This window comes from Hyperolius riggenbachi, chromosome 11 (genome assembly GCF_040937935.1).
Source record: "Hyperolius riggenbachi isolate aHypRig1 chromosome 11, aHypRig1.pri, whole genome shotgun sequence".
Lineage (NCBI taxonomy): Eukaryota > Metazoa > Chordata > Amphibia > Anura > Hyperoliidae > Hyperolius > Hyperolius riggenbachi.
In genome coordinates this window covers 48178953-48202425 of record NC_090656.1, presented here as the reverse complement: position 1 = coordinate 48202425, position 23473 = coordinate 48178953, and the positions used below count along the sequence as shown (strand labels likewise).

The 23473-nt window shown below is 44.5% G+C and overlaps 1 protein-coding gene across 4 annotated transcripts in view; it reads left to right on the top strand.

Annotated features, from left to right (window-relative positions):
* LOC137539070 (uncharacterized) overlaps positions 1-23473 on the top strand; it is a 168990-nt gene that overhangs the window by 35525 nt on the left and 109992 nt on the right. The window contains exons 2-3 of one of the 4 annotated variants that reach the window (XM_068261542.1): positions 14022-14067; positions 16214-16878. In XM_068261542.1, the coding sequence (XP_068117643.1) occupies positions 16381-16878 (498 nt within the window). In that variant the 5' untranslated portion in view covers positions 14022-14067; positions 16214-16380. Of the gene's footprint in view, positions 1-14021; positions 14068-15772; positions 16879-23473 lie in introns of those variants that run through there. The other 3 variants (XM_068261543.1, XM_068261541.1, XM_068261544.1) reach the window with 3 other exon arrangements.

The window sequence follows — 23473 nt, the reverse complement described above, 5'->3', positions numbered from 1 at the left end:
GGAACGACGGGTCCGTCAGACCCTCCAGTGGGCGGGCGTTCCAGCGACAGTCCGGCGTGTGTACAGTGTGTCTACAAACTGATAAGGCCGATCGTTCAGAAACAGCCTTATCAGTCTGCCTGACAGACTGTACACACGCCGGACTGTCGCTGGAACGCCCTCCCAGTGGGAGGGTCTGACGGACTCGTCGTTCCAGCCTGTCTAGCGTGTGTGCCTTAACAAGTGTTGCTGAACCAGACCCCACTTACCCCCATCCACCTTTCCAATCAGGGGAGTAACAATAGCCCCTATAGTCAATAAGATATAATAAGATAATCCAGAGCGGATGCAGAATAATGAAGATTTTCTATGCAAATGTAACTTGAAAATGGACCAATCAAATGAAGCCAAGGTGAGAGTAGATTGGTCCATTTTCAAGCAGCAAACTCTGATTTTTTTTGTTTGCATGCCATTGTCCATCCTTAGTCCTGGGACAGCAGTATGTGGGGAGATTTATTTTGCATCATGAACTTTTATCTGATGCTTGAGGTTATTTTTTTTATTCTGTTATTTTATATTAGCTCTTTTGTAGAATGTGGCTTTTGTTAGTTGCTAATCTGCATGTCGCGGTTTTCTTTTTTTTTTTTTTCACTGGGGGAAAATTAATTGGTTTTACTTTTTCTAATTAAATTTTACAAACAACTTTATGGTTTTGAATGAGGTCTGTTGAACCAGACTGTGTTCTCTGTTCTTTCTGTCGTCTGATGAAAGTGATACAGTCTGGGAACGCTCACATTTTGTTTGTTCTTAGCACAGGGAATATACAAAGATTGTGTTTATAGTAAGCGCATCTAATGGGAAGAGAGAGGCAAATGGTTCTTCACTTGAAATATGTTTGTACATTTCTAAGTGGATCAGCTAGAAATGAGGCTCCTAATTTCTGTTCTGCTTAACTACTTCACTACCGCTAGTACAACCACTTGTCACACCAATTTAACTCGTGTGACAGTTTTTCGAATTTAGTCCTTACAAGGTAAGAACAGATAGGGCTTTCTATTCATTACCTCCATTACCTCCATGCATTCTAAAAATAAAAAGCACAAAATGTTTTTTAATGTTGACAACACAACAGTCAACATCTTTAATTCTTATCCTCAGTGCTAATAATAGCAATATTAATAAGATGAAATAGTATATTAAAGTGAATGTTTACCGTTTCAAAAAAGAAAAAGTCAGATACTCACCTAAGGAGAGGGAAGGCTCGGTCCTAAAGAGCCTTCCCTCTCCTCTCCCGGTGCCCGGTCCCGCACAGGATCCCCCGTGGTAGTATTCGACCAGTTCGGTCAAATACTGCCACTTCCGCATGCCGAAGGGAGCTTTCGGGAGCACTCGGGCTCCCGAGGACGGGGCCGCTCCATACTACGCATGCGCGAGCGCCCTCTATGACGCGCTCGCACGTACGTAGTATGGAGTGGCCCGTCTTCGGAAGCCCGAGTGCTCCCGAAGGCCTCCGAAGTCCCTGCGGCGGCGAACGCGAACGGGGGAGCCAGCGCAGCACCGAGGGCACCGGGAGAGGAGAGGGAAGACTCATTAGGACCGAGCCTTCCCTCTCCTTAGGTGAGTATCTGACTTTTTTTTTTTTTATATAGCGGTACCCATTGGCTTTAAAGGAAACTTGAGATGATGAAAAAATAATAGACATATTTGGGGCTTACTCCAGCCCCCTTCAGGCTGATCGCTCCCTCACCGTCTTCCCAGGCTGCCTGGGTCCTCCACTAGGCATGGCGGCCCAGTAATTCCTCCAGTCAGGAGGTACTGCGCATGCCCAGCCATGTGCCCCATCGCGCTCTTGTCAGCAGAAGCGGTTTGCACTTGCTCAGTACTACTGCGCAGGTGCAAAATGCTCCCAGCCACATGAGTGCGTCGGGGGAACGGGCACAGCCGGACTACGGCTGCTCCGAATGGCAGATTTACCAAGCTGTCTAGCATAGGAACCAGGTGGCCTGAGAGAACGAAGAGGGACCGATCAGCCTGAAGGGGGCTGGAGGAAGCCCCAAGTATATATAATTTTATTTTCATCATCTCAGGTACATTTGACAGTACACCTGGATCGTCCTGAGGCTTTCTGGATCCCCCATATATCCCAGTATTCAAGCGTAGGGTCCATCTTGATCTCCTGGCAATGCCCACTACTGTGGACAAGCTCATCTGGGCTGGGAATGCACGAGTAAGGTCTGCACATGCCCAGCAGAACGAAGCTGCTCATGCTTGGCTTTTTTTCCTACTTTCACAAACATTTAGTTCTAATAGGCATGCGTGAAATTCACTTGCACATGTCCAGTCCAGATGTGCTCATGCCCTTGCTGAGTCAAATAGGTATAAAGAGAACCTGTGCTGGAACGGTGGGCTGTAGAAGGATCCAGTAACCCTCTGGGCCAACAATACTGGGAGAACTAGGAACAATTTCCCACATTCTAATTATATGTTTGTATATCTAGATATCTTAGCCCCTGATGAATCATACGAATGACGAAACCGATAGGGAAAAGCTGATGAGGTACATGCACTGACTGACAAAATAGAGGATTTCACTACACTCCACTGCTTGAGGACCAGGGAGCTTGTTTCTGTATGCTAATTTGATGCACGGCATTGCCTTTTTTAAAAATATTTTGTTAAATAGTGGGATTTACATATAGTGATATAGTGTGTCTTGTTTGAGTTTGATACAGAGTGAAACCCTGGAATCTCCGGTTGTGTTTAGAGCAAAGTTGCAAGACTTATTGCGGTGAGCAAGACTTAATGCGGTGGCCACACACATTAAAACCTTTTTAACCATTTCAGCCGTACAGACGTGAGTCTCACCACAGGAACACAAGACTTGCGTCCGTACACTTTGCAGGGTTGTGCGCACGATCGGGTGTAAGCCTGCGATTGGGATGGTCACAGAGACGGGGGGGATTGATGACAGGGAACAGAAGTCCCCTGAGCCAATCTGTGCTTATGCAACGAGAATGATCACGGTTTTTGTTCAAAAACAGTGATCATTTTAAGATGTAGGCGCAATCATGCTGCCGTGCATTCTCCCGCTCGCTCCCGCCGCTGAGATTAATGTCTAAGTTAAAGACACGTATATCTGAACACATAAGTAATATAAAGTGTGGAAGAAAACTGAATGGAGAATATAGGAGCTCCCTGGCAGAACATTTCTGTGTGGTCCATGATGGGTCACTGGCTGGCTTCAGATTTAGGGGATTCTACAGACTAACCAATAATAGGAGGGAGGGAGACAGAGAACAGGTATTGCTGCAACAAGAATGCAGGTGGATCTACCTGTTAAATTCCCTGTCCCAAATGGCCTTAACCAAGAATTGGACTATAAAGTCTTTCTGTAAAGGTTGCCTGTGGAATTTTCCTGTAAGCTGTAAGAAATATGTAGTCTGATCGGGTGAGATCAATAAGCGCAGCGCGCTGGTTGAGGGAGACATAAAAAACTGCGGGATGGAGTCTTATGCCGTACTTTTGTCTGCTGGCAAAAGTGGTGAGGAAAGTGGCCCCAGCAAGTCTGAATGTATGCAGCCTTATGCAGCGCTGACAGAGGACTGTGAAGGAATGCTGGCCACGAGACGCTGCTTTTGTTGTCATGGCAGTGGGCGGACGCAACGCGTCAGTGGGCGGGTCCGCAACCTGCAATGTGATCTGAGCGTCTCCTTGTCACATGAGCTCTCAGCCGGAAGGACTCTAGTGGTTGGATTAGCACACCGCTGCTCCCCGCTGCGGACGCGCGGTTGGGTTGAGAGGCAGGTGAGCGAAGAAACCTTCACATGGACACCCGGGAAACTAGACCGGAGGCTGCGCAGTGGGACTGGTGAGACATCGGCAGTTTTAAGTTCAGTAAGGTGAAGTGATTGCAGATACACGGGAATCCTTGGTGAGCAGGAAAATAAGCTCTTGCAGCAGACCTGGCTGCCTCTGTCTCCCCACTCTGGGGTTATATCGGATATGGTACCGGTACCAGTGGTTGAGGGGTGTCTGTGGTATGCTGGGTTGTGCTTGAATGAAGAGCTCCGTGGGTTATTTTAATTGTTTTTAGGGTGGATTTTTCTAGGTTATGCAATTTGTGTTTACAATAAAGCTTTTGATATTTTGTGGTATCCCCTGGGTGGTCACAATTATTTAGTTTGTGCAGATGTTTCAATTACTGTGACCCCCCCTATTTCACAATAGTGCGGGACCATTAAGCAAAGGGTGAGATAGACCATTAAGCAAAGGGTGATTTTGGAGCAACGTTAGATTAATCTCCCCATGATAGCCGGCATCAATGAGATGCCTGCGTCAATTCTGAAGTAAAACAGCCACGCATTACTTCCTATTTGCGTACTTACTTGTAGCACGCTAATCGGAAATAATGCGAGAGAACATCCTGTGGCCAAATAGTAAAATTACACCTACATACATTAGGGACTGACATTTTTTAATATGTATGTCAAGAGGGTATATTACTGTTAAATGATGTGCTTGTAATTAGTGATGGACATAAAACTAAAAAAAAATGCACCTTTATTTCCAAATAAAATAATGTCGCCATACATTGTACTAGGGATATAATTTAAATGTAGCAATAACCGGGAAAAATGGGCAAATAAAATGTGTGGCTTTTATCCATAGTAGAATGTTTTATTGTAAAACTATAATGGCCAATTTTTTTTTAATTTTTTCCTATTAAAATGCATTTTGGATAAAATCAACATTAGCAAAAAGTACCACTCAAAGAAAGCCTAATTGGTGGCAAAAAACAAGGTACAGATCATTTCATTGTGATAAGTAGTGATAAAGTTATTGGGAAATGAAAAGGAGAAATGCTGAAATTTGAAAATTCCTCTCTTCCATAAGGTGAAAACAATCCATGGGCCAAAATGGTTAAAAAAAATTCGATTTGACAATTTTTTTTAACAAATCTATTCCTCATTAATTTTAATCAACAACACTACATTTATTACAGTGACAACATAAATTCTATCTAAAGTTTTTTTATTCTTAAGTGGTAGACACTAACCAGCAAGCTCATGGTGAACCAGAACTCATTAGAGTGTATAAGGGGCTACAATGGTCCTAAAAGCCCCCTTACTAAAATGCTGTGGAAAACAAAAGTTTGCTTTCTTAAAACAGAAAGAATTTGCGATAATTCAGGTTGGAGTGAGCTTGAGATGTCTCCCAGAGCATCACTGCTGAATATATGCAAATTAACCATTGTTGCCCTTAAAAGCTAAACACACCTCCAGAACCGCTGGAATGCATTGATGTGTCAGCTTGTTAATTTGTACAGAGCCAGAATAATCCAACATGCATACAGACTGTTTCGGATTGTTTGATCCTCATCAGTACATGGCATGGATTAATTTTATTCTGTGTAATCTTAAAGTTTATTAGGTCGAATTACTTTCATACAACCCACCACATACCATTCAATTTCGAACAAAATTGATCAGATTTTTCCAACCTTTCCGATCGATTTTAATCGAGAAAAAAGTCAATTGAAGGAATGTATATAGATCCAAAAATTCTCTTTTTTCTTTTTTTCACACAATTGATCATTTTAATTGATTTGGGGAAAAATCGAACAGAAAAATTGTAACGTGTGGCCACCATAAGACTACAGTGGTGGTTTCCCCTTTACATCTGACATAAGTTGCAGAAAGTCACAAGGGGACTTGTTTAACCATCTGCACTATTGTCCGTATGTACTTTTGAGGTGTGGTTTGTTGTGACGAGTGCTCACTTGGTCTGGAGTAGGAGGCAGGTCCTGACTGTGTGAACATGGAGTGCGACTACAGAAGGATTTATAATGCATCTACATTGGGCTACAAGTATTCAGCCTATTCTACTTTTGGCCATGATGTTACAGGCCATTCAGTACTCATTCCTATTTATTTTGGCTACTTCTATCTGCAAATGTGCTTTCTGCACCCCCAATGCCTATGTACAAGAAACAATCACTTCTGCATACACTGCTCGGATTTGTATTTCATTCTCAAGCCATGGTACCACCCACGATGTGCAAGCGTACAGCCAGTGCTACACGTCTCATACTGAGAAACAATCCCTTAAGGTGGCCACACACCATACAACTTTTTAAATATCTGTTCAATTTAAGAATTGCAATCAATTTTTCTGACTGATTGTAACATTTCAAAAATATGACCAATGTACCACACACCTATGTTCAATTTTTTCCTCAATTATGATAAAAATGATTGGAAACTCAGAGAAAATTGCTAGGGTGTGTATATTAATAAATTAACAATCCAACACACACCATACAATCTTTAGTAGAAATTGAAGATAAATATCTGGCATTCTGGATCGATTTAAATCGAAAAAAACGGGAAATCCGATCAGATATTTCAGTCGAATGAAAAAAAAGCTTTAGATTTTTTTCGAGAGATACTATCGTTTTTATCGAATTACTGTAAAATCGGATCATTTTATTGTATCGTGTGTGGCCACCTATAGAATCAGCCTGTTCTTTATTACCGCTCTTAATGTCATTTTTATGTAATAATAGTGGTTCTTTGTATGGCAGTGCACAGTTACCCCTGTATATGACTGTTGCGTGTGTATAGATAAACACACACCGCTCCTTTAGGAAACATTAGGTTGCAGTAGAGTGCTTACTGTAAACAGTGTAACCTCCGCAGGTGACAGACACACAGGCTCTACAGTAGCCAGAGAAACACATTGTATAATGTTCTTGAAAAGAAAGTAAAATATTGACTCTGAAATGACTGGTAATGATGTGTACAGTTTCTTTTTTTCTTGCCTTGTTTGAACATGACAGGGACTGTTGTAGGCTGGGAGCACAGTCTGTGGTAGGTTTTGTTTGATTTTGTACAAGTCTGTGATTGTGTTTTGTGTGCTTTTTTTATGGTTTCACATTTTTTTAATCTGACCTTGTACTGGGGAAAAGTACAGTATCATACAGGGCTGGGCTAAGGTAGAGGCGAGAGAGGCTCCAGCCTCATGGCGCAGTGTAGGAGAGGGTGTACAACTCACTCAGCTATCATTCCCCTATTGTGTTTGACAGAAGTACGAAAAGGGGATACATGGCCTTACCTGCAACCCAGATAACTAGAGATTAAGGTGTTGGGGGCCCTGGAGCGCCTCTTAAGCTACATACATATGCATGCATACACGCGACCAGGGAGCGATAGCTCCCTGCCGGCGACAGCTGTCCACACGTCTCGCCAGAAAGGCAGAGACGCGGCGGAAGCTGTTTGTGAATGGAGCATCCCCCGGCTGGATGCTCCATTCACTCGCGTAGGTCTCCTGTCGCTAGCCCGCATACACACGCGGGACTACCGACAGTTGCGGCGAAGTTGCGGCGACAGCTGTAGCCGGCGATTGAACATGTCAATCGTCTGGCGACAGCTCCGAAGGGTGACGATTCGGGGCGCGCACGTCATACACACGGGGCGACCTGTCGCCGCAACACGCGCGTGCCACGTGGTTGCGGCGACAGCCGTACCTCATGTGTATGCACCATTAGTCTAATAGCAATCAGTGTGTGATGACTGGGGTGGGAGGGATGGAGGGGCGCACTTTGTTGTCTCAGCCTTGGGTGCTGGAAGACCTTGTCCCAGCTCTGGAATCATATTTAATTTGTAAAAAAAGCATACATTTTTTTTCCCATAGAGAAGCATTGTATGCAAATCACATGGGATTCACATACAGTGCGTGGGAAGATTTTAAAACCGTACACAGAGAGCTGCAATTTGTATTGCAGCCCATGGATTTTCATTAGGTGCAATTTTGCATTTATTTATAAATGATAAAGTAAATGTTTGCCAATTGTAAAATCCCTTACCTTACCCTGGTTTACAGTTTTAATTTTCTGAAATGCCATCATCTCTACTGCTGGCAAGGTGAATCGCTGTGGACTGCTATACTCCACTCTGAAGTGTGCAAGAACATCACATGAACTCATTCCAAAAACATACGGATAAGTTAATTGGCTCCCCCTAAAATTGGCCCTAGACTACAGTACTTACACTACATAATATAGACATATGGCAATGGTAGGGATTAGATTGTGAGCTCCTTTGAGGGACAGATAGTGACAAGATATATATATACACTGTACAGCGCTGCATAATATGTCGGCGCTATATAAATACTAAATAATAATAATTATAATAACCCCCAGCCTGCTCTGGGGTAGACAACTGCTTGACATCATAGTATATTTTTCTCCGTCCAAAGCACAAACAGAGCCGCTTGAGGTATGCTAAAGCACATTTGGACAAGCTAGCTTCGTTTTGGAATAAGTGCTGTGGACTGCTGAAACTAAAATTGAGTTATTTGGGCATAACAAGGGGCGTTATGCATGTAGAAAAAGAACACAGCATTCCATGAAAAACAGTTGCTACCTACAGTAAAATATGGTGGTGGTTCCATCATGCTGTGGGGCTGTGTGGCCAATACAGGGACTGTGAATCTTGCCAAAGTTGAGGGACACATGGTATTCACTCAGTATCAGCAGATTCTGGAGACCAATGTCCTGGAATCAGTAAAAAAGCTGACGCTGCGCCAGGGCTGGATCTTTCAACAAGAAAACGACCCTAAACACTGTTTAAAATCCACTAAGGCATTCATGCAGAGGAACAAGTACAATGTTCTGGAATGGCCATCTCAGTCCCCAGACCTGAATATAATTGAAAAGTTGTGATGTGAGTTAAAGAGAGCTGTCCATACTCTGAAGCCATCAAACCTGATTGAACTGGAGATGTTTTGTAAAGAGGAATGGTCCAAAATAGCTTCAACCAGAATCCAGACTCTCATTGGAACCTACAGGAAGCATTAAGAAGCTGTAATTTCTGCAAAAGGAGGATCTACTAAATATTGATTTCATTTCTTTTTTGTGATGCCCAAGTTTATGCACCTGCCAAATTTTGTTTAAACAATTATTGCACACTTTCTGTAAATCCAATACACTTAATTTCTCTTCTCAAATATCACTGCGTGTCTCCTATATGATATATTTAACTGACATTTTTTATCGCAACAACCAACGATTTATACAGGAAAATCATGACGATTAACAAACTTTCACATCCCACTGTATTATATATGCACACCAACCCCAGAACCTGAATAATATATACAAGCTATTGACTAGATATATAAAAACAATACGCAGGACGAGGAATATGCAATCGGGTAGTCCAAGACAGGCCTTGTTCCCAAACCCAGATATCATACAAATAAGTAGTTGCTTAGGCAAAGAATCCACAAAATAAGCCACAACTGGTTATAAAACTTCTCTGTAACCAACTATTATACAATGTTCATGTCTAGTGTCAATGAGATCGATATTTTTTGAGGATTGTGGATTTGCTATTATTATTTGTGTGTGATGAATGGGGCTGAGTTATGAAAAATGACTTAAGTTTCCCGCCGAAAGAAAACCCAGCCCAGAGGGCTGGCTTTGAGATCTGCCTCAGAATCCAATCTGTATAAAAAAACACAGATCATCTTTAGCAAATAGTCCTCCCTTGTATAAGATCTCCTGATCACAGCCAGCCAAAAGGACCAAGTGGCTGGCTGCCATTTTGATTCTGGAACAAAGGATTATTATTCTGGGACAAAGGACCCTTCCATTTTGCTTGGAGCTTCCATAAAGGACATATTACTTCCAAAACTGTAAGTATCCATTTTTATGTTACACTGGACTATTATTGTCTTTATAATTGTTACTTTTAATTAATATTCTGTATATATTAATTATTTATATTGCGTTTACAATAAATGTCTTCAAGGCATTTCTCTTAGCTGCAAACATGTTTGAAGCCAGCGAAAGAATCAGGGGTCGAGTGGGGCGGGGGGACGGCGTCCACTTACTATTTCCCGAGGGTGGACGCCGTCCCCCCTGGCAATTGTGGAGGGGAGCAGCGGAGTGGAAGGAGAGCTGTGAGCAGCGGTGGGGGAGGGCGGACATCTCCCCCCCCCCCCCTCACCTTGGGGCTCTCCTTCCCTTGCTCTCCCCTCCAGAAGTAATATGCGGGCAGCCGGCAGCGGGCGGGCGGGAGTTACCTCTTCTCGTTCCGGCGCCGGATCTGCGTGCCTCTGCTCTGGTCTGGACCAGACCAGACTTGCGGCATGCAGATCCGGTGTTCCGACGACAAGGAGAGGTAAGTCCTGCCGGCTGCCCGCACATTACTTCTGGAGGGGAGAGCGAGGGGGGGGGGAGAGATGTCCGCCCTCCCCCACCGCTGCTCACAGCTCTCCTTCCACTCCGCTGCTCCCCTCATGCTGGGGGGACACATGACTACTAATTCTGGGGACATATACCCCTGACTAGATATACTGGGCACATATACCCCCTGGCTACATATACTGGGCACATATACCCCCTGACTACATATACTGGGCACATATACCCCTGGCTACATATACTGGGCACATATACCCCTGGCTACATATACCGGGCACATATACTCCTGACTACATATACCAGGCACATATACCCCTGACTACATATACCGAGCACATATACCCCTGACTACATATACTGGGCACATATACCCCTGACTACATATACTGGGCACATATACCCCTGACTACATATACTGGGCACATATACCCCTGACTACATATACTGGGCACATATACCCCTGACTACATATACTGGGCACATATACCCCTGACTACATATACTGGGCACATATACCCCTGGCTACGTATACTGGGGCACATATACCCCTGGCTACATATACTGGGGCACATATACCCCTGGCTACATATACTGGGGCACATATACCCCTGGCTACATATACTGGGGCACATATATGCCTGGCTACATATACTGGGGCACATATACCCCTGGCTACATATACTGGGGACACATACATCCCTGGCTACATATACTGGGGACACATACCCCTGGCTACATATACTGGGCACATATACCCCTGGCTACATATTCTGGGACATATACCCCTGACTACATATACTGGCACATATACCCCTGGCTACATATACTGGGCACGTATACCCCTGGCTACATATACTGGGCACGTATACCCCTGGCTACATATACTGGGGACATATACCCCTGACTACATATACTTGGGCACATATACCCCTGACTACATATACTGGGCACATATACCCCTGCCTACATATACTGGGGACATATACACCTGCCCTGCTTACATATACTGGGCACATATACCCCTGACTACATATACTGGGCACATATACCCCCTGACATATACTGGGCACATATACACCTGCCTACATATACTGGGGCACATATACCCCTGGCTACATATACTGGGGCACATATACCCCTGGCTACATATACTGGGGACACATACCCCTGGCTACATATACTGGGCACATATACCCCTGACTACATATACTGGGACATATACCCCTGACTACATATACTGGCACATATACCCCTGGCTACATATACTGGGCACGTATACCCCTGGCTACATATACTGGGCACGTATACCCCTGGCTACATATACTGGGGACATATACCTCGGGCTACATATACTAGGCACATATACCTCTGGCTACATATACTGGGACTACTATACTCATGGCTACTTATACTGGGGACACCTATAGACCTGGCTACCTATGCTGGGGGTACCTATTTTGGGGGAACTGCTGTCAGATTATCTGCATTTTTGTGGAACCGCTGTTATGTCTTTTGGGGAACAGCTGCCAGATTATGTGTATGTTAGGGTAACGGCTGCTGCCAGATTACGCGTGTTTTGGGGAACTGCTGCCAGATTACGCGTGTTTTGGGGAACTGCTGCCAGATTATATGTATGTTGGGTGTTACGTATATTTTGGGTGATCCGCTGCCAGGTTTCGCGTGTTTTGGGGAACTGCTTCCAAATTATGTGTATGTTGGGGGAACTGCTGCTGCCACATTGTCTATTTTGGGGGAACCACTGCCATATTATCTGTATTTTGGAGGAACTTCTACCAGATTATGTGTCTTTTTGGTGAAATGCTGTCAGATTACATCTATTTTGGGGGATACACTACGGCAGAGCTCAAACTTCCCCGGCAGACCTTTTACATCACTGCTAAGGTCATGTATATTTGGCCCCACCCGTGACCAAGCCCACATTATGCCTGACCACACCCATTTGTTGGCGCCGCGCGTGTTTTTCGAGGTGAGTCCACTCACTTCTTTTTCCAGGACTAGACCCCTGGAAAGAATCCTAGCCTTTCTGAAGATTTGCTACCCTGAAATTGTATTGTTAGGCAGAGCGGAGTGTTTTAACCATTTTTTATCAGCAGGTTTAGACTAGTCAGAGCGGGTTTCCCTTTTCCCAGATAAAAGGGATGGTGGCAGCCTTGTACCTAAAATATTGTGTAGTAAAACGTTATTGTCACTCGCACACTCCCTGTCTTCTGCCCAATTCCAGCGGTTTCAGTGCACTGATTGCATTCATGAGGTTGAATAGTCTTTGCGTTGAAATAGATTGGAAGGCAGTGAGCGGTCCACGCCACTAGGGGGCGTGTGACACCACCTACTACAATGAGTGGTTAAAATTGGTCAGTGATTGGCCAATCAAAATTGGATGTGTGTACCAGGCTTTATAGTGAGGTGACCCATACAGAGCTCTTGTTCAGGGAACTGTTGGACATGGTCAGGTGATCTGATCTGTGCTGAAGTAAGTACTCCCAGTCTGCTGGCAACAAGGAACTGGAAGACCAAGGTAGAAGCCAGCAAGCCTGGTATTTTAAATATGTTTATTACAAAAAGTACAAAAACATTTTTAATACACAACATTGTTCATTGCTAATTAAGGCCCATTTGTTGTTGTACGCAATTAAAACCATGGGACATAAGAGCTAAAGGTCCTTACACACATACCATTTTTATCTTCAGTTGACTGGCCAAATTTACCACTGCAGTCATGTAGATTTTGAATTCTAAAGCTTGAGATAATGTCACACATTACATAACACATGAGATAAAAGTCTTTGAAAAGTGAAAGATCAAAAATAATTTGCAAATAATCTTTGTAAAAAAAAAAATTCACAAAAGACCTCAAAAGATAGCAATGAAAGATATTTCTCTCTCAATCTTTCAGATTCCTCCCAGTGAATCTGATCTGCATATGACTGAGGAGTGTATGAGATCTGCAGATATTTCTTAACTTTTGTGTACATGCATGTGTGAAAAAGGAGGACATACTATGAAAGCATTTTGCACGTACTGATCTTTTTGCTGGTGAACTGATCATTTTTTTTATCTGATGGGTATACTCAGATTAAAGTATAACTGTTGGGCATAAAATCAAAAATCAATTCTTTATTTTTATCTGGTAAACAAGTAATAAGGATGCTAACCAGGCAATCCAAAAGTTAAAATCACTATTTCTTTTCTTGTTAATAAATGATCATTCCCCAGTTAACCTGACTTTTGGTACACACAAAATTTGGTACACAAAAAGGAAGTTGCAGGGCATTCTGGGTTGTCCTTTTTTTGCTTCTCTACCTCCCCTTAGACTTAACTAATGCAGCATGATTGGCTGAAGCCTCTTCCCCTCCCATTTTCCTCTCCCACACCTCTGTTTCTCTCTGATTGGCCAATATTTCTCATGCTGAGACAAGGCACGTTCCATAGTGAAGGGCGGGCAATGCATACACAATCAGGCAGAGGAAAGTCAGGGCCAGTTTCCACTTGTGCCGCACGCATCTGCGGGTACGCAGACTAATCCCATCAGCCGTGCCATGCACTCCTATGGGATTCGCAGCCTCCCGCCCAACTTCGGATGGAAATGCCGGCCAAATCGCTAGTGCAAGTGATTCGGCAGGCGAGGCTATTGCTTCCTATGGCAGAGTTTCCCCCGCACGATTTGCCTGTGGGGAAACTCTGTGGATTCTGCCCGGTTTCTGCGCTAGTGGAAACTGGCCCTAAGGGAGAAAAATACATCAGGATTGGCTTCAAAATGGCCACATTTAAAATGGTGAATGCTAAGAAGGATTTTCTCTTTTTTTTACTGTAGGAAAATCACTACAATCAAAACATGGACAGTGCAATACATATGTTATGTAAGTAGAGCAAGTATTTATCTTTTTCTGAGATAGTATGACTGACAGCTCTTCTTTAAAGTGGTCTGAAACTCTGTCATAACATTCAATAAAAATGTGTTTTTCTATGTTTTATTACTCATAATGTTATCATATTTGCTTTTGTGCACAAATAACATTGTCTGTCTACAAATTACAAGTTTCCAAAGTGTAGCTTTCCTTGCCCTGAAAACTGTCAATGCATTTTATTCCAACTTCTTATTATATATTAAAATCTTCTGATGAGTTGTTCTGAGCCTGAAGCAGAGACCGTGTTTTAGAAAGTGATTTTTACTTGTTACAAATGTATCAACATTGGAATGTAAACAAAGATACTGTTATCTGCAGTTTGGGTGCGGATTTGAAGCTGAATAGCAGGAAAAAGTGCTTTGTTTAACCATTTCAGTGATGTTCTGCTAAAAAAAATTTCTGGCATAGTACTAGCTTTAAAGCTGTGAGAAATATTTTAGAGCAAAGTAGAAACGCTGACTTTCAGACCACTTTAAGAATAGACTGTATAGGTCAGGGGTGCTCTCCGAACTTAATCACGAGTAATCACAAGTGATTACTCGTGATTCAAATGAGGTGAAATTACAGCAGGTGTGCGGCGGGGAATGAAAGGATTATTTACACATAATTCCGCCCTGCGTCCTGAGAGTCCGTTCTGTTAGATGGCTCGTGTTCCAAGCCTCGCTGCCGTCACTTCCTCCTTTAAGCCGGGAGGAGCAAGTGACGGCAGCGAGACTTGGAACACAAGCCATCTAACAGCACGGACTCTTAGGACGCAGTGCGGACGGCGGAATTATGGGTAAATAACCCTTTTATTCCCTGCTGCACACCTGCTGTAATTACACCTCATTTGAATCACGAGTAATCACTTGTGAGTTGTGATTACTTGTGATTAAGCTCGGAGATCACCCCTGGTGTAGGTATGGCTCTGCTACTACATAGAGGTGGTCAAATTGGTCTTTGATCTTTCATTTTTCAAGACTTTTGTCTCGTGTATACCCAGCTTAAGGATTTAATGGAAACCTGAGATGTAAGGGTATAAACGTTTTATACCTACCTGGGGCTTCCATCAGCCCCCTCCACGCCGATCACTCCCTCGCCATCCTCCTCCACTTCCTGGTTGGTCCAGTAGAAGCTCAGTTAGCTTGGTCAATCGGGGCGTTCTGCACATGCATGGCCACCGTGCTTCTATCGCTGAGAGCGCACTGCACTTGCTCACAGCCACGGGGCGTCACGCATGTGGACTGCACCTGTGCCATCTGGCCAAGCTAACGGGGCTTCTACCGGACAAACTAGGAGGCGCAGCAGGACGGCATGGGAGCGATCGGCGCGGAGAGGGCTAAAGGAAGCCCCAGGTAGGTATAAAACTTTTATACCCTTACATCTCAGGTACACTTTAAAGCACATGTCCAGCAGCTTCACAGATCCTCCCAAAAGCCCACCCTATGCTTCACTGTATGCATCGCAACACACTCCAAACACATTTCAATCCTTCTCCTCCATTGTGTTGTCACCTTGGTGAGAGTAACATTTCTTAAAAGCAGACTACGTTATTGGTGCTGCTGCCATGAACCTTCAAACAGGTGTGACTATGTGACTACGTTACTTTCTGCAGCCAGTAATATCCCTCTAATAACCAGACTGACTTGAAGCTGCCTCTGCCTGCAGCTAATGCATGCACACATGCTGTCATACCAGATATCTGAGTAAACAAGGCATAGTTTGCATGATTCAGCGAGTGATCAGCAGAATTCTCCAGCACAGAAGAGGTTAAGGTTACTACAATATTTGCTGCAGATCTTTTTGCAGAAAACTGGCTTGGAGAGCAGAAAGTCTCATCCAATGATTTATTTGTTGCCTAATCCAGACTCCCAAGCCACAGAGGGAGAGAGAGAGAGAGAGAGAGAGAGAGAGAGAGAGAGAGAGAGAGACAGAGAGAGAGACAGGCAGGGAGGACTATAATGTATTCAGAAACGGATGAAAGCCAGCAGCCAATGGGAGGAAGTCAATTGTTAATCTGAAGAAGAGAGGTTAAGGGTATCCATAAAGTGTGTAAGTGTTTTAAGCTATTGTAGTGGTACATGACTGAGCGATGTCTCTTCTCTTTGTGACACTGTAGCCAGCTGATATGAAATCTGGTCTTTGGAGACAGAGAGATGGCCTCAGCTGCTTCACTGAGACTTGTGAACATGCTTCATTCAACACAATCAAAGCAGTAAATATTTTTCTTTGATGCTGTGTGGAATCCAAGGCTGAGTGGTGCTACCTTGAACAGGAAAGCAACTGATGAATTGGGCATATTTCTTTTTATTGTCTTTGGAGAAGATGGAACAGGGTCAACCGCACGGCGGACAAGAAGTACACGACCGTCTTGCTGTGGATACAGCCTTAAGCACTTTGTTGGTTGTTTTGGTTTACATTGTGATTAAGGTGAGCGTGGACGGAATTCGACAATGGAGAGCTCGGGTGTCCATCCTGGTGGTGGGTGCTGGACCTGTTGGTCTAACAGCGGCACTGGTTGCTGTCCATTCAGGGAAAGTGCTGAATTTAACCCTCTTGGATGAACGTACAAGGGCTGCCCTGCTCTGCAGACCCCAGCAGATAGCCTTGGACCCTCGAAGCGTCCAGTTTCTTTTAACACTTGGAGTGGATTTTGACAATATTGAAGGATGTTGGGACAATGAACACTTCTTCACCAAGATTGGGGTTTTCCAGGAGCATCTTCTGAGTATTCTAGAAAGGAGTAAGCAAACCTTGGACACAAGAGTCCTACTTGGAACTAAGGTAAATGTCTGACTTCACTAGGTCTATTTTCTGCTAGATGCTACTGGTACAATAAATAGCCCACTGCAGCTAGTGCATAGTTGGTCAAAGTTCTACTATAATCTGAACTCTTTGGGAGAAGCCTGGAGGACAGAGGAGACCTTAAATTATCTTGCAAATCTTGTCTGGATTTTTTCTTAAAGGGGCACTATGGCGAAAAATTGTAACATTTTTAATATGTGCAAACATAGACAAAAAAGAAATACGTTTTTTCCAGAGTAAAATGAGCCATAAATTACTTTTCTCCTATGTTGCTGTCACAGTAGGTAGTAGAAATCTGACAGAAGCAATGGGTTTTGGACTAGTCCATCTCTTCATAGGGGATTCTCAGCAAGGCTTTTATTCTTTATAAAGATATTCCCTAAAAAGGATTTAAACAATGATGCTGGCCAGCTTCCCTGCTCGCTACGCAGTTTTTTTGGCAGTTGGAAAGAGCAACTGCCATTCACTAAGTGCTTTTGAAAATAAATAAATCCCTGAGAATCCCCCATGAAAAGATGGACTAGTCCAAAACCTGTTGCTTCTGTCAGATTTCTTCTACCGACTGCAAGTGACAGCAACATACGAGAAAACTAATTTATGGCTCATTTTACTCTAGGAAAAAGTTCTTCTCATTTGTATATGTTTGCACATATTTTAAATTTTACAATTTTTCGCCATAGTGCCCCTTTAAACAAAATACTGCTAGTCGGCTAAAGTTTGCAACCCTCGTCTAGATTACTTTCCAGCACAGTGGGACTGCTGAAAAGTTAGTATGTTAGCAGTTGTGTGACTACAGTAATGTGCGGCACTAACTTTTGTCCAATATAATCAGCATGCCCTTTGTTAAATCAAGTGTACCTGAGACGTTGAACAAAAAAAATTATACATACCTGGGGCTTCCTCCAGCCCCCTTCAGGCTGATTGGTTTCTCGCCATCCTCCCAGGCCACCTGGATCCTCCACTAGGAGGCCCGGTGAATCCACCAGTCGGGCCAGTCGAGGTGACCCTGTAAATCCGCCAGTCGGGTCCAGTCAGCATAGGTGCAGTCTGGCCTCATGCACTCCCGCATGCGCAGTTTCCCCCCACTGGAGGAATTACCTGGCCGACTAGCGGAGGATCCAGGAGGCCTGGGAAGACGCCGATGGATCAATAGGCCTGAAGAGGGTTGAAGGAGGCCCCACATATGTATAATTTTTTTTCTATCATCTCAGGTTTCCTTTAAAATACCCCTGAACTTAGAGGCGTAGTTTGCATGCTTGCTAGAATTTTGTTTACATTGCTGTGATGTACGGCACTGCACCATCCTCATGCCCCAGCGTCCGCAGGGGTCCCCTCAGTACTCAGTCATACACACGTCTGATTTTTCGGAACGATGGGTCGTTTGAACGTCCCGTCGGTCAGACGTCCGCCCGCTAAATCGGCCGGGTGTACAGACCGGCGGATCGTTCAAACTCAGTCTTGTCACGCGAACGACAGTCTGTACACACGCCCGATTTAGCGGGGCGGACGTCTGAACGACAGGACATTCAAACGACCCGTCATTCCGAAAAATCAGACGCGTGTATGGGCCTTTACTCTTTAGGTCCGTACACACACCGGACTGCAGGAAACGACGGGTCTGTCGTCACCTCCTGCTGGGCGTGTTTTCAGCAGACAGTCCGGCGTGTGTACAGTCTGTCGGCAGACTGATACGGCTGTTTCTGAGCGATCCGCCGGGCCTTTTGACTGGTAGTGAACATCGAAAACAGGCAGGAGGAAGTGGCAGTTTCCTGCCCTGTTGGCCCTAGCAACGCTCCTGATCATGCCTCGTGGCTGCCGCTTGATCCTGGAAATGGTTAAAAAAAGCACCAGATCATAGCATACCTACTCAGCGTTCCATTCGCTGCCTGTCAGCTCCTCTGTTCCATTGCTCGTAAGCACCGGCATCTTCACAGCAATGACGCTGACCTGGAAGTACTTCCGTCTCTGTACTTTCGGGTCAGCACCATTGCTGTGACGATGCGGAGGCTTAAGAGGCACTGTGGCAGAACGGAGGAGATGACTGGACAGGAAAGGCAGTGAGTGGAACTGCCTTTTGTTTATGTACAACCTGGGTCTGTTGCTTAAAGGTATCCTGAAGTGAGGCGAATATGGAGGCTTTCATCTTTATTCTCTTATAAACAATGCCAGTTTCCTGGCTGTCATGATGAACTTTTGGCTTTAGTCCCACACCTGCAACAAGCATGCAGCCAGTGGAGTCACACCAGAGTAACAGCATCTGATCTGCATGCTCATTCAGGGCCTGTGACTTTAAGTATTAGAGGCACAGAAGTCAGGCAACAAGCATTATTAGATAATGAAGATGGCAGCATCTGTACTCTTCTCACTTCTTGTTCCCTTTTAAAAATGTCATAAAGCATTCCATTCCCTCCTGCAGGTGTCACTACCGGCATCTGCCTTGTCTATCCTTGCCTAAAAATGACCCTGCTCAAGGCAGCTTGTGTGTCCTGACTAGAGATGTAGGCGAACGGTTCCCGAACCGTTCACCGTTGAACCCCTCACCCTGTACTACCAGGTCGCTATGACCCGTAGTAGTACGGCTGCGCTGGGCCGGCAGTGCGCATCCTTGATCGCGCGCCTGTTGGGCACTTTCTGCGCATGTGTGTGACGTCATGAGTAACTTTACGCTCATGCGCAGAGAGTGCCCGGCAACAGGCGCGCGATCAAAGACGCGCACCGCCGCTCCAGCGCAGCCGTACTACTACGGGTCATAGCGACCTGGATGTAGTATCGGCCATAGAGCTTCGCTGGTGAACGGTTTGCCAACATCTCTAGTCCTGACTACAAAAATACCAATCTTTACATGTCCGTCTGTACCTCACCAGAAAAAGTGCTGAGCAGTCACATGACACCTATTGTAGATCCTACAAGAAAAAGGATGCAGACTTTTTAGGTTGCCTGTTGGGCACAAAGTAGACGTAAATTAATGAGCTAACATAGGTAAAGTGCTTTTTTAAATTACTGTTGCCCGGCAGGACTTGGGCCCCCTGCGCACTGCATGCGATTCCGGTTATGATTTTTAATCTTTTTTTACATGCTTTACCGATGTTGGCTCATTCATTTACGTCCGATTTTTAATTGTTACTGCATGCTGCGTTTTTTATGCGTTTTTCTGTTGATAGCATTCAGGGAAGATCGGAATTGCAAATCGGAATCAGAATCAAAATCGGAGTCGGGATCGCAAATCGTATTTGCAGTGTGCAGGGAGCCTTGAAGCTGCTAATATGAAGACAAAAGGGGGGGGCGAGGTGTAAGGAGGGAAAACAATAGCATTGGGTTCTAGATTTTTTGCTGCCTGAGACAAACTTGTGAGGATGGTCCCCCTCACCCCAAAATTTGGAATGATTGACCAGCACCCAGCAATTTACTCTGCTTTATTTACAAATGTTTTCACATGACATGCTGCAGCTCAACACAATAGTACACTGGCTGGCTGTGAGTCTGTGACAAATAAATTATTCACCCTCAGCCACTACATTTCTCCTCAATTAGGACAGCAGTGCCACCTCCTCCCTTCTGCTATGCAAGTTAAACGAAACACTGCTGCTCTCTTGCCTCCCCCCTCTTCACTCACTGTCAGACTTCTCACACAGCACAACAAGCTGCTTTTCCCTAATGATAACCTCTTCACCTAACTCTCTTCTCGCTTCTCCTCCTACTCTGACTGCATACTTTTAGTGTAAACACACAGTACAAACATGCTGCCCTTGTATTCTCTGCCCTGATGCAAGTGTTTCACCTTATGACAGAACCGGCCCTCATCAGGCTTCTGTACACACACTAGGAAATATGCTCCTATTTTGTTTGTTAAAAGGCGGAGTCTTTTAGTGTGCTAGTAAATTATACTTCCAGTGTTAATTTTTGCAAGAACTGAACAGAACTGACTTAAAGGACAACTGAAGTGAGATGGTTATGGAGGCTGCCATATTTATTTTCTTTTAAGTAATACCAGTTGCCTGGCAGTCCTGCAGGTCCTACTGGCATCCGTAGTGTCTGAATCACACACCTTTTAACAATCTTGCCAGATTTTTGTCAGAAACACCTGATCTTCATGCTTGCTCAGGGTCTACAGCTAAAAAGATTAGAGGCAGAGACTCAGCAGGGCAGCCAGGCAATGTGCATTGTTTAAAAGCAAATAAATAAGTCAGCCTCCATATCCCTCAAACCTCGGTCTCCCTTTAAAGCAGACCTGAACACAGAACCTACTCTGTGCTCTAAAAGATAAGCAACAGCATTTTACTAGAACATCCGCATGCGCGATCGATCCCTGCCGGTTCACGGAGCTCCGATCCGTGATCAGCCTGCTCGCTAGCAGACAGTTTTCTGCTGAAAGGGGAAAGAAGTCCCCTTTGTTTACCTTTGTGCAGCGCTGCTATCTCCTGCAGCACTGTACGGTGGACACTCGGCTGTCCTTCACAACGGCTCCTAATGTGTGTCCTCTTGTCGCCGTCCTGTGGCGATTTATGATGGCAAATAGGGGAGGGAGGAAGAAGGGAGGGAAAAGCCTCTTTTTTTTTAAATAAAAAAAAAAAATTAAAAAAAAAAGATCGCAGCAGCGATCAGAGACCTCCTAAACAGAGTGTCCTGTTAAGAACAAGAAAAGGAGGAAACATTAATTTGTGTGCTTAGTTGTAGAGCTGTGCAGCATGCTGACAAAGCTGCACAGCCCTGTATTGTGAAAAATGGCCTGGTCACTAGGGGGGTGTAAGCTTGAAGTGGTTAAAAAAAACACCTTTTTTTGTTACAGCTGATACAAATGTGTCTACTTCCTGTTTTCATGGAAGCAGACATAGGGTTAACATCCTGTATTTACAAATTAGCTGCTCTGCTGAGGCAGCCAGCTGACACAGCTGAGAGATCAAATTAAAGTTGTGATTAGTCCCAGAGGAGTGGGAATTAGATAGGCTAAACTCTCTAAATACATACAGGGTGCATTTCTCTGTTTTCCTTCAGTTCTGTCCAAAAGTTCAGATCCATTTTAACTGGAACATTGCTGACAAAGAGATGATAGCAGCAGAATAGAATGTTATCTGCATACAGAGGCTGGAGCTGCCTATACAGCCCAGCCTCTGTTGCTATCCCAAACCCCACTAAGGTCCCCCTGCACTCTGCAATCCCTCATAAATCACAGCCATGCTGTGAGGCTGTGTTTACATCTGTAGTGTCAGTCTCAGCTGCTCCCCCGCCTCCTGCATAGCTCCGGTCCCTGCCCCCGTCCCTTCCCTCCAATCAGCAGGGAGGTAAGGGATGCAGGCGGGGACTGGAGTTCTGCAGGAGGCGGGGAGAGCAGCAGACTGACACTATAGAGATAAACACAGCCAGCTCTGACAAGCTGTTTGTCAGCAGGGTGGCTGTGATTTATGAGGGATTGCAGAGTGCAGGGGGACCTTAGGGGGGTTTGGGATAGCAACAGAGGCTGGGCTGTATAGTCAGATCCAGCCTCTGTATGCAGATAATATTCTTCAAACCCACCTCGGGTTCTCTTTAAGTAATGCGAGGGAACAGTCCAAATTTCTGCCTTTGCAAGGTTATGAAATGTCCTTCATAGAGACTTTATTAGTTTCAGCTTGCAGAGCCAAAAGAAAGGCCTATAAACCTATTAATCAAACCCGCAAAAGGTCATCTAATCTCATGACTGGTCAGACAACGTTGATGGATTTAAACCTGATCTGACCTGCGCCTGCTGAAGGGAAGCTGGAATCCAAATGCATTCCTCTATTCAGTATTCTCACACAAGGAAGAGTACCATACTGTATGTGCCAAAACAAATTGACATGAAATGTATATATGGGAAATGGGGCAAGTTCTAGAACTTTTGCTACCTGAAGCAAACTTGTGAGGATGCTATGAACTGTTTGGATTTATTTAAAACACAGTGATAAATGAGTTTGCAGAGTAGTATTATCCCATTATCCCCCGGCCATAGATTAAAAAAATAAAATAAACTCTCCCACTTTTATCTATCTCTACTTTAGACGGAGGATGTGGATCCAGAATATGAGTATCTGTCAACAGAGCGCTGGCTGACATTTTATGGCGGCCGTACTGCAAATATTTGCCATTACGTATATATGTTCTAATCAATGCCTGCTGATGCTCCAGTGATGTTTCCCATTTGCCCACTAAGCAGAACTATCTAAATATGTCACATTATCCGGAACAAGCTGACACAACAAGCATCTTAATTACCTAAATCATTTTGTGTCCAAGCTGTTCAGGGAGAAGCAGGCAACACATATTATATTTAATTCATTTAAACATGTAATCCAATTTCTATTCATTTCATTTCATTTTGAAGCACCTCTGCCACGTTCTTTAACCATTTAAGCCGCCCTGATGTGATTGTCACATTCAAGTGGCTGCTATTGAGCTGCTGTGCGCTCCCACCAGCGATCGCGCGCGCGCCCGCGAGCTCCCGTGTTGCCTCCCAGTTAGCCCGGAGATCAATGAATGAGAACATGGTACTCTTCCTTGTGTGAGAATACTGAATTGAGGAATGCAGTTGGATTCCAGCTTCCCTTCAGCAGGCGAAGGT